Source organism: Marmota marmota, unplaced genomic scaffold (assembly GCF_001458135.2).
Source record: "Marmota marmota marmota unplaced genomic scaffold, marMar, whole genome shotgun sequence".
NCBI classification, from domain to species: Eukaryota; Metazoa; Chordata; class Mammalia; order Rodentia; family Sciuridae; genus Marmota; species Marmota marmota.
Window position 1 is genome coordinate 22,499,446 of NW_026000185.1, and position 18,713 is coordinate 22,518,158.

The following is an 18,713-nucleotide window of genomic DNA, read 5'->3' on the forward strand; positions in this document are numbered from 1 at the left end:
GGAAGTGTAAGCCGCCCTGGGACCCTGGCAGAGTGGGCAGCGCGGCGGGGCGGGGCGGCAAGCCCCGGACTCCTTGGCGGCGGCCTTCGGGTCCGCGGGCCCGCGGGCTCGCGGGCCCGCGACGCGTTCCAGGTGCTCGGGCCTCCTGCTGCGTGCGCAGGTGAACCGCGCGTCTCAGACCGTCCCCGGCGCGGGCGTCAGTCCCAGGGCCCGATGGGGGGACCCGAGCCGCGCCTGCAGCCCCTGCTTTTTTCTTTTGACACTGTGTTCGTGCAGCTCAAAGAGAAAGTTTCCCGAACCAACACTTGTCCGGCTGCAGTACTTTGACGTCATCTGTTACTGAAAAGTGAAAGTTTCCCGAACCAACACTTGTCCGGCTGCAATATTCTGACGTCATCTATTCTCTTACTGAAAGTATCGACCCACCAAAGTTTTTAACCCACTTATGAGGTCTAAACTGTGACTTGAAAGACACCCGTAGTCTCCTTTCTGCAGATTCCTCAGATCCGGGGACACTCAACATGGCACATAAATGGCGCAGAATTTGCTAGGGAATTATAATTGCACGTCCTGCCATAGTCTTTAAATCATCTTTGGGTTACTTACACAGTAAGTGCTAGTAAATGCTATGGCAGTAGTTGTATTGCATAGGGAATAATGACAAAAGTGTGCACAAGGTCAGTATGGACACTTTTTTTGCTAATATTTTTGGTCTGCACTTGGTTAAATCCAAGGATTCAGAACCTGCAGATCAGGAGGGCTGACTGTATAATACACTAGTCTGAAGTTGTCATTATTATTTCTCCCTCTTCTAGAACATTTTCTGGCAGCATACAAATTTGCTCTAATTTGTCCAACTTAAAAAATCTCTTGTCCCCACATTCATATCTACCTGTAGCTCTGTTTCTGCTTCCCATCTGCTTTCTGCTTGGGTTTTGAAGATTAACTCAGGGGTGCTTTATCACTGAGCTACATCCCCAGCCCTTTTTTTTTTTTTTTTTTAGTGTTTGAGATAGGGTGTTGCTAAGATGCCGAGTGGGCTTCAAACTTGCTATCCTCCTGCCTCAGTGTCCTGAGTCACTGGGATTACAGGTGTGTGCCACTGCACCCGCCTACAACGAAATTTCTTAAAGTGTTGTTTATCCCCTTATTCTGTCCACCATTCTGTTGGACTTTGTTTCTGTCTACTAAAATGGCTTCTGTGAAGATGGTCTGAGCACTTCATCTTGTCAAATCCAAAGATTCTTTTTTCTGGCATCAACTGTCTTGATCACTCAGCAGTTGATAGACAAACTAGAAACTCTATGATGTGCACTCCTGGACTTCCTTGTGCATTGGACTACTTCTCAGCATCTTTTCCTGTCTCTTCCCTTGCTCTGTGTCTAAATGTTGAGATATCTTAGGGCTTAGTCCTGGAACCCCTCTCTTCATATTCGCTTTGTCATTTTACTCATCCATATGCTAATGGTTCCCCAAAGTGTATTTCTGGCTTTTATCATCTGCCGGATTGCTTAGATTTAATAAATAAATAAATAAATCTTCCTCTTTCCTCACTCCTAACAGCCAATTTGTTATTTATACTTTAGAATGCAATTTGAATTTAGAATACATTTTGAATGCAATTCCTTTCCACCTTCTCCACCCAGCCTTGGAGTCCATCTTTGGTGGTCTGGGTTAGCACTGGCCTTTTTGGCTTTCACCCTTGCCACCCTTTCCATTTTATTCTCCACACAACAACCAAAGTGATCTTAAACTTTAGCTGGACCAGGTCACCTCCTGCGTAAAACCCTTCAGTGGCCTTCCATTGCACTTAGAGGAATATACATCTCTTGCTGCCTTAACCCAGCCTTATCTCTTGCCACCCTCCCTTTCTCCACCACACACACACACATGCTTCCTGCTTAATAGGTAGTTCCTGTGCCCTTCCGAGCTCTTTCCTGCCTCAGATCTTCGTGTTGCTCTTCTTTCTGACTGGTATACTTTTTCTCCTGCCCTTTCTCTTATTCAGGTTGAATGTCCCTTTTCAAGGTTACCCGCCCTATTTCTTCAGTCCAAAATAAGTCTTCTTTTTTGTCTCATAGCTGCTCGGTTCACTTTTCCCTTAAATAATTGTAAGTGGTAATAATAGAAGGTTGTTTACTTCCCTAGTCCATAAGGGCTGGGACTGGTATCTGTTCACCTAGTGCTTAGCACTGCATCCGCCACAGAGTAGGCATTCAGAAAATGTGTGTTGAATATAGAAATATAACAGTGTTAGTTTAATAAATATAAATTAACTGGCTAGCATCCTGACTGGTGGGCATATAGATTTTCTGATTTTCCTAAGTGAAATAGATGAAGTTAGTGGTTTTTACTCCTATAGCAACCTAACAACTTCTCCCAAGAAGTTATTGGCTTATTGAAACCATTCAAGAAATTTTCAGCTATCAGCTTATAGAAAGTGAAGTCTGCTGGGGTAGATAATGTGGTTTGGTAGTGGAAGGATCAAGAGGCCTCACTTCTAGTTCTGTGTGGCCTCCAGCATGAGGTGTGACCTCTGGCAGTTTGGTCTCCAGCATCTTCAGTAGAATCCTGAGACTCTGAGGGCACTCCAGGGACCTGAAGTGAGGAGGCACAGGGGAAAAACTTATCCTGAGGTTTTTCTTTTTTCTTCAGTTATGATGTAAATACCCACTGAATAAATAACACACATACATATTTCAGAAGTTTCTTAAACATGTATGTTTATTTATTTTTAAATTTTTGTTTTTGGGTACCAGGGATTGAACTCAGGGGCACTTGACCACTGAGCCACACACTACCCCAGCCCTATTTTATATTTTATTAAAGACAGGGTCTCATTGAGTTGTTTAGTGCCTCGCTAAATTGCTGAGGCTGGCTCTGAACCTGCAATCCTCCTGCCTTCACTTCCTGAGCTGCTGGGATTACAGGCATGCACCATTGCACCAGGCCTAAACATGTATATTTATTTGACCAAATGATAATTTAAAAATTTCTTGACCAGGCAGGGTTGGGGGTATAGCTCAGTAGCTCAGTGGTACATCACTTGCCTGGCATGAGGCCCTGGGTTTAATCTCCAGCTCTGCCAAAAAATTAAACTTCTTGATCATTGTTAGGAAATAATGTCTCAGGTAAAAGGACATAAAGTAGTCACAGCAAGTTTAACAGCTCTATGAGCAAACAACTTTTTTTTTTTTGTACCAGGGATTGAACCTAGGGATACTTAACCACTGAGCCACATCCCTAACCCCTTTTTAAAAAATATTTTGTTTAGAGACAAGGCCTTGCTGAGTTGTTGAGGGCCTGGTTAAGTTGCTGAGACTAGCTTTTAACTCATGATCCTTCTGCCTCAGCCTCCTGAGTTACTGAGATTATAGGCATGTGCCACCATGCCCAGTATGAGCAAACAGCTTCTTGACCATTGTTTGGAAGTGATGTCCTCAGGTAAAAGAACAAAAAATAGTCATAGCAAGATTAAGAACTGTTCTTTATGAGGCATTTACTGTTAAGCTAATTTTGTCTGGTTCTTTGGAATCATCTGTGTACCTGGAAAGCTCTTTGTTTCCTCTTGAACTTAGTGCGCAGAGTAAAGAAAGTGGATACTGTTGTCATTTGTGTCATTTTTTGAGGATTTTTTCAGGATTTCTTCCACTTTATAGCTAAAAATACTGAGGGTCGAAAGTTAGTATGTAGGTAGTGATTTAGTAACAGGCCTGGAAAGAGGAGGCTTGCTGGTTGATTTCAGAGATGCTGCTACAGCTGACTTCTGATTTTGAAGCCTGTGTAGCTTTCTTGTACCAAAGCTTAACTTTTGAAAACATGAATTGATAGCATAGGTTGAGCTTGGAAATTGAGCAATTCTGTTCGTCATTGCATTCGTAAGTTAACTGTGTGGCAATTAGTAGACGCTGTTTGTGTGGGCTTTTGTTTGTGTGCTTTTAAGGAAAATCTGTCAATAGATCATTTTGTACTGTTTATTTAGAATTTGGTTTTCCACAGTAGTTGTTCACATTCGTTAAATTGACTCAGCAAGTTAAATAGATTTTACAGGTCAAATTTCAAATAATCAGTTTCAGCCCAGTAAGTCATTATGTAATTTGCCCATTATGTCAAATCCAGACTACCTTGTGTAGCTAGGAGTATAAATTCAGTCTTTAAAATTCATTTGGAATATTTAAGCACCGATAAATCAGTACTAAGTTTTATAGAAGAATTTCATACTTCTGCGTGGGTGGGCAGTTTCTCTAGTCTGAGCGCATGTGAATGTGTTCATGACATCAGGTTTTGGCTTCGGAGAGAAGTGCCTGCTCTGCAGGGATCAACATTTTATAAGTGTGTAGTTGACAACATGCCAGAGGACGGATTTTTTGTAGCTCTCAAAGGCATTGAATAGAAGTGTATTTTATATCGTCAATTATAAATTATAGCAGTGACTTTTCTTAACCTTATGAATTCTTTATTTTACATGTCCATTTTCCTCAACTTTTTAGGTTGAAACATTTCAGACCTAAGGAATAGTTGCAAAAGTAGCACTCAAATACCTTTATACCCTTTACCTAGAGTTACTTGTAAACATTAAAAAAAATTTTTTTTGATTGTAGGTGGACACAATACTTTTATTTGTTCATTTTTTATGTGCTGCTGGGGATTGAACCCAGTGCCTTATGCATGCTAGGCAAATACTCTACCACTGAGCCACAACCCCAGCCCACTTGATGTGATGTTTGCTGTATTTCATTTGTACATGCACATGCTGTCTTTCCATTCAGTGCATTCGTACCCACATCCTCCCCCCACCCCACGCGCACGCACACACACACACACACACACACAGTTTACTGTATCACCTGAGAGTTGTAGCCCTCATGTTATCCCACCTCTTACTGAAAAGGGGCATTATCTCATGTAACACAGCACCATTGCCACACCCAGGAAACTGAAGCACTGATGTAATTACTATTATTAAAACAGTGCATATTCACATTTCTTCTCTTAGCCAATAATGTCATTTTAGCTGAGGTTTTTTTCTTCTGCTTCAGGATCCAGTTAAGAATTGTGCATTGCATTTAGTTGGCATGATTCTTTCATCTTCCTTACAACAGTTTTCTTAGGCTTTGTCTGCAACATTGGCCTTGTGACAGTGATGTTGATATTTGAAGAATCTAGGCTGCTGTTTTGAAGAATGTTCCTCAGTTTGGAGTTGTCTGATTAAATTCTCATGATTAGATTCAAATTAAACTTTTTTTTTTTTTTGGCAGAGTTGCTTTAAGGCATGTGTCTCAGTGCATCACATCCTTATTATTGGTGCTGTTAAATTGTATAACTTGATTAAGTTGATATCTGTCTGATCTCATATCTTGTTCCCAACAACCTGTCACTTAACTCCTTGAAGTTAAAAACTTACTTTTACTTTAAAGGAGTTTCCTAGTGTATGTAGCTTATTTAGACCTCCATAAAAGACAGATATTGTATTCATTGGCCTTTTTTGGGACGGGGTGGGGGAATAATGGGGACTGTACCAGACTTTGTTGATGTTAAGCAGTGTTCTACCATTAAAGTACCAACCAGCCCTCACCCGCATTTTACTGAATAAAGGAAGGCCTATTATATATTGGCATATACTCATATAAATGGGTAAAAAATTATTTATATGAAAGAACATCAATGAATGCATTAGCTTCTGCCAGCAAGAGTGTACAAGATGCAGTTCTTGTTTAAACATCTGTTCTTCTCGTAGTTTAAACATAGATTCATTAAAATGTATGTTAAGGGACTGGGGGGTAGCTCATTGGTAGAACAGTTGCTTAGTATGCATGAGGCCCTGGGTTCAGTCTCTGCACTGCAAAACATTAAATGTATATGAAAGAGAATTTCCCTTCTCTTCCTATATCCTAGAAAAGGCAGCTTATATTCTTTGGATTCTTGTACTAACTATTGACTGAGTAGTGGGGCAGTAACTTGGAAAGGCCTAGGATGAATCTATCAGGGAATGGAATATTCTCCATGATAGAGGGACAGGGTTTGTTTTGGAAATGAAGTTGTAATAACAGCACCTGGGATGGATCCATTGGCTCTGAAGAAAATTGACATTTGTACTTTTCCCCCATTCTACTGTTCCTAAAAGGAATGTCTTAGTGCCTTGACATCATAGGTACAAAATGCTCCTTTGAGAATATGGGGAGTTGTAACTCAGTTTCTGGCAAAGATTGAAGGGAGCCTTGTGATGGATTTCCTGATTAAGTAGACACTGTTTGGTTTATCATGTTCAATTTTAAATGAACCATATCACATAATACTGTTGTCCTTCCTGGATTGGGTTCTTTTTAAAAATAATATTGCATGTGACCTGAGTCCAGTGTGATTATTGGGCAAAGCAGTACATTTGTGAAATGGTAGCCATTTGTTGAATTACTGCTAGTATTTGAGTAAGCTTGTGTGCTGATGACCTTGGGTCATGGTAAGTCCCCGTGATAAGCTTCTGCCAGCTTTGCTGTATTTGTTGACTGGGGGAATCACCCATCTGTTTGCCTCACTTTTAAAGTTTTATCATTGCCATTTTCATCGTCTAGCTCCACTCCTATTTTAAGAATATATAGTATTCCCTGTTGCCCATTATGTCAAATCCAGACTACCCAGTGTGAATTTCTGGATTCTGATTATTGGTTTCCATTCATCTAATCCAGTCTCATTTTTCACTATTCTGTAGTTATCTTCCAGTTTTAGTTAGACTTCTTACTGTGTGACCTGGAGCTGATTACTTAATCTCTGAGTCTCAGCTTCATTATTTATAAAGTAGGGATCATACTAATAGCTCCTGTGTCACAGGAATTTTAGTGAGAATAAGGGTGATTATCTTTTAATAATAAAAGGGGCTAGGGTTATAGCTCAGTGGTAGAGCACTTGCCTAGCATGTGGCACTGGGTTCAATTCTCAGCACTGCATATAAATAAATAAAGGTCCATTGACAACTAAAAAAATATTAATAGCCTTTATTTATAGAGATCTTAGTAAGTACCAAGAACTGTACTAAGTTTCTCGTTAGCAGTTTTATGAGGTAGGAAGAGGTGGTAGTGGTAATGGCTAAAGTCATAGTAATGATAATAATAGCATTTATGGAGCTTACTGTTTTCAGATACTCTTCCTGTTTCAGTTTAATCCTGTGTACACTTGTATTTTAAAGATAGGAAACTTAAGCATAACTATAAAATAACTCCCAAATTCACTTAGCTAGTGCATGATGAAGTTTGGTTTAGAATCCAGGCTGCCCTTCCAGATTTGGAATTATCCCCATTTCTTGTTTTAGAGGGATATACTTAGAAATTGATGCACTAAAACTTACACACCTTATACGTGGCAGGGCTGGGTTATGTACCCAAATATGTCTGACTTCAAAATTGTGTTCTGGATTGGCATACTGCACTGGCTCTAGGGTTCTGAAAGTAAATACTTTCTGATGTGATATTGTAGGGTACATCAGTTATAATTTGACATGTCACATTGCTGTGTTCAGTCATACATGAAAGATGATAGTTTGCACTGTTTGGTTCTCAGGTGCAACAGGCTTTTAACGACTGCCCGATGTAGAGACTCTTGAGTTGACAGAGGATGAACACATTAACATTTTGTGGATGTCTCACAGGATTCCTGGCCATTGCTGGAATTCCTGGTGGATGTTAGGTAGGACACTGTATCAGGCAGATCATTTCTGTTGGCCAATGGGAAGGGGCCCTGGGTTCAGAAGGGAGCGGCACTTGGTTTCTCCAGGCATCTCTGGCACCCACACTGTCACTGTTCCTTGAACCCTCTGTCCTCTATGGTCTTGCCCTCCTGTTCTTCCTGTAGTTCATTTCTCCATGGTGTCCGACCGCCTTCACTTCCCAAGTGCTGAACTCCAGCCTACGTGGATTTGGAATAAGTGTCGTGTTTTAGTCACCTGCCTGCTGATGGGTGTGTGATATGCTGTGGCTATAAAAAGGAGAGTCTGCTCTGAAATTGTCTTCAGCCTGATAAGACATGTAGGACTTAGGACGTTTCTCAGTTTTAGGTTCCTGAACTAGATGACTAGCTCTTGATAACAGAATTATTTTACAAGAAGAACTCTCAGGAAGGCTGTGAGCCTGGACTGATGATGGCTTCTTTTCTTTTGCAGGAAGGATGCAAGCTCTGCACTGCTCAGTAACTATGAGGTAAATAGCTCTACAGTGGGTCATTCTTTTTCCTTCCTCATTGCTTGCCCTTCGATGTAAGGATTATTGATTAGAAATCATTGAATTCATTTGGATTTTCCACTCTAAAACAGGACAATTGGCACTATCTGGTGGACCTTGAAGTACTCTAAGCTTGGTACTTTGGGGAGTCTGGTAAGACTTTGGTTTATAATAGGTCCCTTTCCCTAAGTCCCAGAGATTGTAGGTCATCTTTTGGGATGCCCTCAAGGAACAGAAGCATTTGTTTTAGAGCCATTTCTGAGTGCCCACACAAGTTTCTTAGTAAAACATTTATACCTTTCTTTTTTTAAATGTATTGGGGATTAAGCTCAGGGATACTTGACCACTGAGCCATACCCCAGCCCTAGTTTTTGTATTTTATTTAGAGATAAGAGTTTGACGGAGTTGCTTAACACCTTGCCATTGCTGAGGCTGACTTTTTTTTAGTTGTAAGTGGACATAACACCTTTATTTTATTTTTATGTGGTGCTGAGGATTGAACCCAGTGCCTCACGCATGCTAGGCAAGTGCTCTACCTCTGAGCCACAACCCCATCCCCACTGAGGCTGGCTTTGAACTCGGATCCTCCTGTCTTAGCCTCTTGAACCACTGGGATTACAGGTGTGCGCCACTGTGCCTGGTTTATGCCTTTTCTTAATTATCATCCTTGACTTATAACATGCTTATGTTACTTTGATCTTTAATAGTCACAAAGGTATTAACATCCTTATTTTGAAAGTAAGAGTTCAGTCAACTCACCATTATGAATAATTTAATAAGGGATTAACAGGTTTTTAATTTTGGGGGCTTGAGGGTAGAGCTGTTGGTGAAAGACAGGAAAGGGAAATATAATGGTATTTTCACCTGCCTCCTGCTTTGCCTGGATCTTGTTTGGTACTAGCAAAACCATTTGATGGGTTAGTGCCAGGTGTAGAATGAGCCACATCAGTTTTCTACACATCCCATCAAAGGCCAGACTTGTGGAGATGTGGAGGAAACCTGGGTCTCTGGCTTATGCTTGATGTGTATGCAGAATAAATGCAGTTGGGCATGCTGGTCTTAAAGGTTAACCCTGCATGACTGCTGCTTGTGATAGGAATGCAGTGGGGTGAGGCCAAGCCATTGGCTCTCAGGAATCTCCATGTCCAGCTTGGATTTGGTGTGGTGTTTGGGGGGAACACAGCGTTCATTGAGTCTTGTGCCACTCTTTCTGAAAGGACTAGTTGGTAGGAAGGGTTTGGGTTGCACCCAGTTATGGTCTCTGAGCCTCTGTTGCTCTCACCTTTCTGGTGGAATCTCAAACAGGAAAGACAGACCACCCACCCCCATTCCAATACTAAGGCAGATATTTTTTCTTTGTGGGGAAAGTTTACTATTTAACATCTACAGCATTTTTAGATTTTTATTTATTTAGGCGTGCTGGGACTGCACCCAGGGCCTCATATAAGCTAGGCAACTCCCTGTCACTGAACTGCACTCTCAGCCCATCCATTTTTTTAAAAGAACTATCACTTGCCTCAGAATTTTTTCTTTTTTTCTTTCTCTTGTTTTGGGACCAGGGATTGAACCCAGGGCCTTGCACATGCTAGACAAGTGCCCTACCATTGAGCTACTTCGCCAACAATTTTTTTCTTATAGAAAGAAATTATACTAAATATATGTATTAGGCAGACTCCTTTTAAAAAAATATTTATTTTAGGAACATTTACTTTGGAATAGTGAATATGGCTTTGAGATCAAAATCAGTAATGTAGTATATATTGATAGGAAACATTTGAAATATTTTAATTAAATTAATGAATGTATTCAGTGTAGGTAAAAGAACGCTTAAAAATGTCACCGTGGGCTGGGGTTGTAGCTCAATGATTGAGCACTTGCTTCGCATGCATGAGGCACTGGGGTTCAATCTTTGGCATCACATAAAAAAAAAATAAATAAAAACAAAGATATTGTGTCCATCTACAACTAAAAAAAATGTTTAAAAAAAAAAGTCACCTGCTTCTGGGATGCATTTGCTCTAAACCAAGAGTTGAGAGGCTGGTTTATGGGAAGTAAGGAGGTATTAGACTTTTTATTTCCCCTTGAAACCTTGTAGTAGGTACGTTTCTCAGATTTACAGGAATCTTTTGTGTGTCTCTTGCTAGGTGTTCCAGTTACTAACTGATCTGAAAGAGCAGCGCAAAGAAAGCGGGAAGAACAAGCACAGCTCTGGGCAGCAGAACCTGAACACCATCACCTACGAGGTGAGCCCGGCTGCTAAAGCCCGCCTAAGCCACCGCTGGGAGGCGGTGTACTCTGCTGATGGCTGGCTTCTTCCCTGATTGGAGTGGGTTGGCAGTAACCCAGGTTCTGTTGTTTAGAGAGGGAGTGGAGTGGAAGACTGCGTTCACTTGTAAACATGTTGTACCTTTGGGGATTTCCCCCTGAACCTTCCTCAGATTCAGCGGTTCCCTGGGAGTAGGCTCAATGAAAGCCATCATTTATAGTTACTCTGTGTTTCAGGGAAAGGATGCAGATGAAAAGTGACCAAAGGGCTGGGGAGGCAGTTTTGTGGTAGTGTGGGAGGCCATCCTCGCACGTGATTTGAATTACCTCGCTGGCTGGGTGAGAGGCGCTTAGACACAGCTGTGTTAGAGCCTTCTCCACCCTTTCCCATGTCCGAGGGCTTGTCCGTGCAGAGGCATGCCTGGCCACTGCCCTGAAGACCCAATCGTCGCCTCTGACCTTGGGATGCCACCCCCCTTAACCTTCACTGGATGGGAATTTCCCTTGAATTTTTCGTTTCGCAATAAAAGCCCACTCCCTGGCGTGTTCTCTCTCTTTCGCTAGTCTCTTCTGTAAACCTCGCCACCGCATTAGGTGGCTGGAGACGAGAGCTAGGAGAAGCCATCTCAGAGCTGGTATTAAAGGTAATGAGAGTCTTGTCTCTTAAAACTCCCTAGCAATTACTTATGAATCGAACCTTCTTTCATGAAGCCAGCGCTGGTCGCGTGGCAGATGGTAGAGCCTATACCTAGCATGTATGAGGCCCTGGGTTTGATTCCCAACACTGCATTTAAAAAAATCTCTTATTTAGCCAGGCACCATGGCATATGCCTGAAATTGTAGCTACTTGGGAGGCTGAAGCAGACGGATTGCAAGTTTGAGGCTAGCCAGGACATCTTATGGAGATCGTATCTCAAAATGGTAAATTTAAAAGGGTTGGGGATGTAGCTCAGTGGTAAAACACCACTGGTTCAATTTGCAGTATTGGAGGAAAAAAAATAGCCGAGAAAAGAAGAAAATGGGAGCAAAGTCCAGGATATATACCAGACACAAAATTTCCATTGTCTTCTCCCTTGGTATCAGGACATATGACTCTCCAGAAATCATTATGTGGCAATGTGCACAGAATATTGCCAACCAGGGAAGCTCTGGCGAACCTTGAAATCCAAAGTTGTTGCAAGCAACCAACTTCCACCCTAAAGCTGAGAGACTAGACCAACCTGTGTCCTAAGTCACATAGTTAAAGAGTATCCACGGTGCAAACCTAGTCTGGTGGTACACGCCTGTAATTCTAGTAACTTGGGAGGCTGGGGCAAGAGGATCACAGGTTGAGGTCAGCCTCAGCAACTTAGTGAGAAACACTGTAGCTCAGTAGTAGAACTCCCCTGGATTCATTCCCCAACAAAACACACACACACACACACACACACAACTGTCCACTGTGAACCACGGGCCCAGGCAAGGGTACTCCCATTAGGTATGGCATTCCAAGGACCTCAAGATTACCTTCTGGAAGCCCAGGACAAAGGCCAGAACAGAACTTTTCTTTTTTCTTTTCTTTTCTTTCTTTCTTTCTTTATTTGTAGGTGAGCACACAATATTTATTTATTTTTATGTGGTACTGAGGATCGAACCTAGAGCTCACACATGCGAGGCAAGCACTTTACCACTGAGCTGTAGTCCCAACCCCAGGCCAGAGCTTTTCTTTGGGCAATGCTAGCTTCTTTATACGCATAAGAAGTGATATATTTTATTGCAGAAAGCTTAGTGCTGAGGGCATAAAGAAGAAAGCAGAAGCCGCTCATCACATGCTGGCTGGCTGCAGGTTTGCCTTGTTCTCTCCAACCTGTGCTTTGTCCAAAAAGAATCTTTCTTGTCTTTTCATTCTATTTCCTTTCAATTCTGATTTTCTTTTCTTTCTGTTTCCTTACAATTCTGATTTTTGCCCCTGTAGAGAATTTGGTTTTAATTGTCTTTATTTCATCTTTCCAAAGACATTACTTAGTTTTATTCAAGTTGTCCTAATGATTTTCAGGGAAAATAGAGGACTTGGCACTCCCCTCCTCACCCTCCTCCTGCGGGTTGTGCAAAACTCCATCCCTCCCGTGTTTGTTCATGTTCTCTTTCATCACATAGTCCTCTATTTCTTAGAAGGTAGTGTTTGTTAGTTTTTTGACCACATTTCAAACCATTCAGTGTTCCTGCTCTGTATACTTAGATTAGTTGAAACTTGCTGCCACTCTCTTCTTCCTTAAGTTCTTATGTAAGAAAGTTATGGTAGTAAATGTCTCGAGGCTTGTGATACTTGATAATATTTATTTCTAGTGTTTTTGTTTTGTTTTGTTTTGTTTTTTTGCACTGGGGATTGAACCCAGTGCTTAACTACTGAGCCTGAGACATATCCCCAGCCCTTTTTTATATTTTATTTAGGGACAGGTCTTGCTGAGGCTGGCTTTGAACTTGCGTTCCTGCTGCCTCAGCCTCCAGATCCCTTGGGATTACAGCACGCACCACCATGCCTGGTTTATTTCTGGTGTTTTTAATTTGAACAACAACAACTTGTCTGAATATGAAGTTCTCGGGTTTTATTGGTGATCAGAGAAAAAGTTCAAAATGTCCTGAGTTTAGTTGCAAGGGTTGGAGGATGGAGTGGAGTAGAGGTGGAGGCTCATCAGTGGTAATTTAGGGCCAGCACACTCCTGAAAGGATGCTGAAACCTGAGCTCTGACGCCTTCCCCACCCCTGGCCCACCACATGCTGTTTGCAGTGCCCTCCATCCAGAAGCAGCAGATTTTCCCAGCTCTTCCTCGCCTCTCTCATTTGCAGCCAGTGTAATATTAATGCAAACAGCTATGCTTCCCTATTTTTGTCATAAGAAATATTCTTGTGGCTGGTATACATTGGTCAGTGGTGGAGCTCTTGCTTAGCACAAAGACTACCTCAGCCCTACAACAAAAAAATAATAGTAAATGCTCTGATCTGCTGGATATTTCTTAACTGCTAACTAGTTCTGCTGCTGGTAGTTGTGGGAACTTGTCCCAAGACCTGGGTTTTTTTTTTGTAGGGGCTAGCATTTATAATAGCTCAGTAAGCCCTTTTATTTTAGCGCTTCCTGGGTCTCTCTAGAGTTTTGGTTTAACATAGGTATTATATTAGGCAAGAATCTAAGACTGATGTGATTTTTACAATTTTTGAGAGATTCTTTGACACTTAAGGCTACTATTTATTTTTAGGTTTGAAATTCCTCTCAAATTATGTCAAAGTGGGGTTTCCTCTTCAAAAAAAAAAACTTTTTATTTTAAAATTATTTTGCAGTAGAGTTACAAAGATAGTATTGGAAGTTCCCATAGACTTTTCCTCCTAGTTTTCTCTAACATTTAACATCTTAACATAACTAGAGTACTATTATCAAAACTAAGCAGTTAACATTGGTATATACTATTAAACTAAGGATTTTATTTTTATCTCCAGAGTTTTTCCACTGCTATCCTTTTTATGTTCCAGGGTCTAATTCAGAATACCATTTTGTATCGGTAAGATGACCACAATTTAATTACAAGGATGGAGAATGGAGAAGGGCAGAGACAAGGAAATTCGTCAGTTAGCAGCTGTGGGGATTCCAGTTCACATTCCTGAACAAGTGTTGAAACATGTACTCAAATCCCATCCTAGCCACACAGGGCCCTGGGCCCTGTGTAAGTTTGCAATTCCTGGGCTCCTAACCCCAACCAGTCCAGCAGCATTGGCTCTCCTTGGGCTGCCCTCCTGTTCCAGAGCTTCCTGATTTGATGCTCTGCCTTTCTTATTTTGCAGCCAATCTAGGTTCACTGTAAACATCTTAGGCTTTCCTTCCCTAAATTTCTGTCCTAAAAATACTCTTGGCTGTAGCTCTAGTGGACGTGTTTTCTACTTTTGTCTGCTTTGCTGCTGGTAGTTGTGGAGATGTGTCCCAGAAAACAGCGCCTTTTTTTGCCTGGCATCTGCAACAGCTCAGTAAGCCCTGCTTTTTCAGAGAACTTTAGTCTCAAGAGTTCTCACTCAACAGTATTTAGTTAATATGTCTTATTAATATTCTCCAATCTTAGTTCTTTTTTTATTTTCCATGACCCTGACGCTTCTGAACAATAATGGTCAGGTAATCTGTAGAATGTTCCTTGATTGGACTGATGTTGTTTCCTGACTAAACTGAGCTTATAGGGTTATCACCGCATTATGTTCACCTTTTAGGTAGGATATAGGTCAAATTGTATTATTTTTAATACAATTGTATTATTTTTAGATTTTGATCTTTATCTTAAAGTAAGGAAAAAAATGGTAAGTTGGCATCTTGGACATATTCTTCTGGCCTTTGTGGGGAGAAATAGTCAAGAGGAACAACAGGGGAAGATGAATGTAGTTAGAAGACTATTAAATAGTGTAGGAGACAGGCTGTATTTGCTTGAACTGGGGATGGAGCACTAGAGAGGCAGAAAAGGAGATAAATTTCCAAGATGTTTCACAGGTGAAATTACAGAGGTTATGGCTCTTGAGGGAAGAACCCTGCAGAGATGACGTGCCCTTCTCCTTGTGAGACTTTGGGGTGCCTGGCACAATGTGATTTTACCGATGATGTTGACACTGATCACTTGGTGAAGATGGTGTTGGCCTGGTTTCTGCACGGTAAAGTGATTTTCTCTCCATTTCCTTATTCTCTTAGGAAAGAGTCCCTGTCTCGTGCCTTCAGGGGAAAGGGGATTAAGCATCCCCTCTTGAAGGGGAGCATCAAAGAATTGGGATGTGTTAGAACCAGCACAGCATTAGCAGGTGTTTGGAGAATTGCTCTGAGGTGTGCAGATGTCCACCTGACCCTTAACTTTAGACAGTTAACTTAGTATTCATCAAGGGGTCTTTCCTGCAGTGATTATCAACTGAGGTACAATTGCCTAATGGTGATTTTCCTCCCTCCTTTTTTCTATAAGAAAAGTTGTCTGTTATTTATTCAATTGCATATATCCTGTGATAGTGGGGAATACATATTTGGTCTTCATCTCTGTTTCTAAACAACTCAAAATCCTCGGACTCTCTGAAGATTATTTTTGTATGCTAATGAGTTGACTGATATCTGTGTCCTCTAGGTGGCTTAAGAATGGCTTAAGAATGGGGCTGTCTCCTGGAGACAGGCAGGTGGTCAGTCCAGGCAGCTAGTGTGCTATCAGTCAAAAGTAAAGAGATGGGCCTGGGCAGAGTTCCCTGGAAACTGCTCTGACCCCCGGCAACACTGGAAGGCAGAAGGCCTTCTGTCCCTCTCCTCTCTGAGAGGACCCGCTCTCTCCCTTCTAACAGACTCAGGCCTGTTACCCTGGAAAGCAACAGCCTAGCAGTCTGGGGTTTGGAGAGCCGGCCTGCAGGGTCGAGCCCTCAGTCTGAGGCCTGAGGCTCCCTCCAGTAGGCAGCATCAGAATGTTGGATTGGGGGACACCCAGTGGTATTCACTGCTGATGTAGCCTTGTGTACTTGGTAGCAGGAAAAACCATATGTACCCTGGACGTTTACAAGGAATTGAGTTTGTTTTTTCCTGTACAATCCATAGAGTCTTATGGTGATTTTATTCTTTGGGTTCCCTCTTTTAAAAACATTTTTTTTTTTTTGGTCTGAAATATGGTAACATAATTGTCAGATTGAGTTTTTGTTTCTCTTTTTAAAAATGGAATGAATTTTCTTCTAAAATTTTGTTGATTTCTCCTGTTCAACTTCACACTCCCCCTTCCTATCATATGAAGATTGGTTTTTCTGAAGACATTTATTTATAGAGGATTCTTAAAACAAAATTTCAGAATACTAATTTTTAGCTATTGCTCCCTTTTTCTCAGTAGGTTTCTTTGTTTTTTGTTTTTTGTTGTAGACGCTAAAATACATATCAAAAACACCGTGCAGACACCAGAGTCCTGAAATTGTCAGAGAATTTCTTACAGCAATGAAAAGCCACAAGTTGACCAAGTAAGTGAAGACCAGCCGAGTGGACGAGAGGGACACGTGGTGAAAGTGAAGGCTTCCCAGGGCTGCCCTTACTACTGTGTGGCTACGACGCCCTGGGATAAAACAGCTAAGAGGTGTACAAGTGCTTCGGGAGCAGGGACAGAACCTCATGTTTGTCTCAAAGTCCTTCTTGGGGTCCCAGTTCACATGGCCTAACCCTCTACCTCCTCCGAGTGATCAGGCCAGATTGGATTGAAAGGTTCACAGTAAGGTCATTTGATACTTGGGTTGGTATGAGGCAAAAGTGCCTATAATGTTCTCTCTGCTCTTGCTGTGTCCAGTTACTTTTGATCTTTCAGCTTATAAAAATTAACATCACTATAAATCGAGTTTACATGAGAAAAAAACTACCTAAGTTTTCTACACCACCCCAGCACTAGTTTTTATCAGTTAAGACTGGGAGGGCTTAACACAGGTATCTCCCATCTTCAAGGGATTGTCTGTCAGGTAAGGCTCCCTGTGATCTTCAGGGGTCTTCCTGCTCCTCTGCTTACCCATTCATGGCTGACTAGCATATGGGTGGGGCCTTTAAGGATGTCAGTCTCTAAATTTTAGGATATTTGGGCCTGATTCAGACTGACTGCCTCCTGCTGGGAGAGAGTGAAGTTGGGGGAGGGCCATGGGCAGTCCAGGGTTCCATGTGGGGGTGGGCGGGTGATTGGACAGGGATCCTGCTAGGACAACAATAAGAAGGCAGAAAAGCATTGTTTTCTGCAGACAGCACAGAAGCAATCAGTTTTACCATCCAGTCCCTGGAAACCGAGAAGATAGTAACTCACTGAAGCTTATGGTGGGGTCCAAAATATCATTAATTTTAAAACTAGTGCTGATGAATTCCAGTAGCTTTTGTTGTATCATTCAGGGTAATGGATGATTTTCTTTTGGAGGGACAGTGTAGTGTTATTTCTGGCACACAGTTGCTACACAACCAGTAAACTAAGAACGCTCCTCACCTGACCTCTCTCCTTGAAAAGAACTCTAAAGACAAACATCTTGCATGTGTGTGTATGTGTTATATATATTTTATTTTTCACTATGGTAAAATATACATAATACTAACCACTTTAAGTATAATATTGATAAGTATTATATAGCCAATATCTAGAACTTTCTCATCTTCTGAAACTGAAATTCTGTGTATCTTAAACAGCTCCCCATTTGCTCCTTCCCTGTCCCTGGCAACCTTCATTCTTCTTTCTATTTTTGTGAATTTGACTCCTTCATATAGGTAGAATCATATAGTATTTGTCTTTTTTTAAAAAAATATGAGTATTGTTTAATCTCCCTTATTTTTTCACCATTTTAACTGTTTTTAGGTGGGTGTTAGGGGTAGTAAATGTATTCACACTGTACAGTTTTCACTGCCATCTATCCACAGAACAGTTTCCATCTTTCAAAGCCAGAGTTCTACCTGTTTAAACAGGACCCCTGCCCTCCTAGCCCCTGGCAGCTGTCACTTTGCATCTGTCTCTGCACCTGAGGACCCCTGAGTCCCTCCAGGGAGTGCGTGTGTGCAGTGTTTGTCCTTGTGCCTGGCTTGTTCAGCTTAGTGTCTTCAAGGGTGTCGTGTTGCTGCTTGTGTGGACACTTTTTTTTTTCTTCAAGGCTGAATGATATTCCATGTTATATATAAACCATATCTTGTTTATTCAACATCCAGTATGTATACTTGTATACATCAACTTCTGTCTATTGTAAATAATGCTCTTAGAAACATGGGTATACAGTTAGCTCCTTAAGATCCTGCTTTCAATCCAGGTGCAGTGGCATTCACCTGTAATCTCAAAGTTCAAAGCCAGCCTCAGCAAGTTATTGAATTCCTAAGGAACTTAGCGAGACCCTACATAAATACAAAAAAGGGGCTGGGGCTGGGGCTCAGTTGTTAAGTATCCCTGGGTTCAATCCCCAGTACCAAAAAAAGATAACCCCATATTTATTTATTTGTTGGTACTAAGGATTGAGCCCAGCAGTGCTTTACCACTGAGCTGTGCCCTCGGTCCTATCTATCTATCTATCTATCTATTTATTTATTTGAGGCAGGGTCTTGTTAAGTTGCTGAGCGTCTTGCTAAGTCATGATCCTCCTGCTTCAGCCTCCCAAGTGGCTAGGATTACAGGCACCCAACTCATTTTTTTTTTTTTTTTTTTTTTTGAGAGAGAGAATGAATTTTTAATATTTATTTTTTAGTTTTCGGCGGACACAACATCTTTGTTTGTATGTGGTGCT

At 41.5% G+C, this 18,713-nt stretch overlaps 1 protein-coding gene across 4 annotated transcripts in view; it reads left to right on the forward strand.

The window, feature by feature from the left end:
- LOC107147011 (CGRP receptor component) overlaps positions 1 to 18,713 on the forward strand; it is a 32,409-nt gene that overhangs the window by 263 nt on the left and 13,433 nt on the right. Inside the window, exons 2-5 of one of the 4 annotated variants that reach the window (XM_048789873.1) lie at positions 8,149 to 8,186; positions 10,352 to 10,450; positions 11,037 to 11,116; positions 16,354 to 16,448. In XM_048789873.1, coding sequence (XP_048645830.1) covers positions 16,426 to 16,448 — 23 coding nt within the window. In that variant the 5' untranslated portion in view covers positions 8,149 to 8,186; positions 10,352 to 10,450; positions 11,037 to 11,116; positions 16,354 to 16,425. Of the gene's footprint in view, positions 1 to 2; positions 133 to 219; positions 610 to 8,148; positions 8,187 to 10,351; positions 10,451 to 11,036; positions 11,117 to 16,353; positions 16,449 to 18,713 lie in introns of those variants that run through there. The other 3 variants (XM_048789872.1, XM_015491382.2, XM_015491384.2) reach the window with 3 other exon arrangements.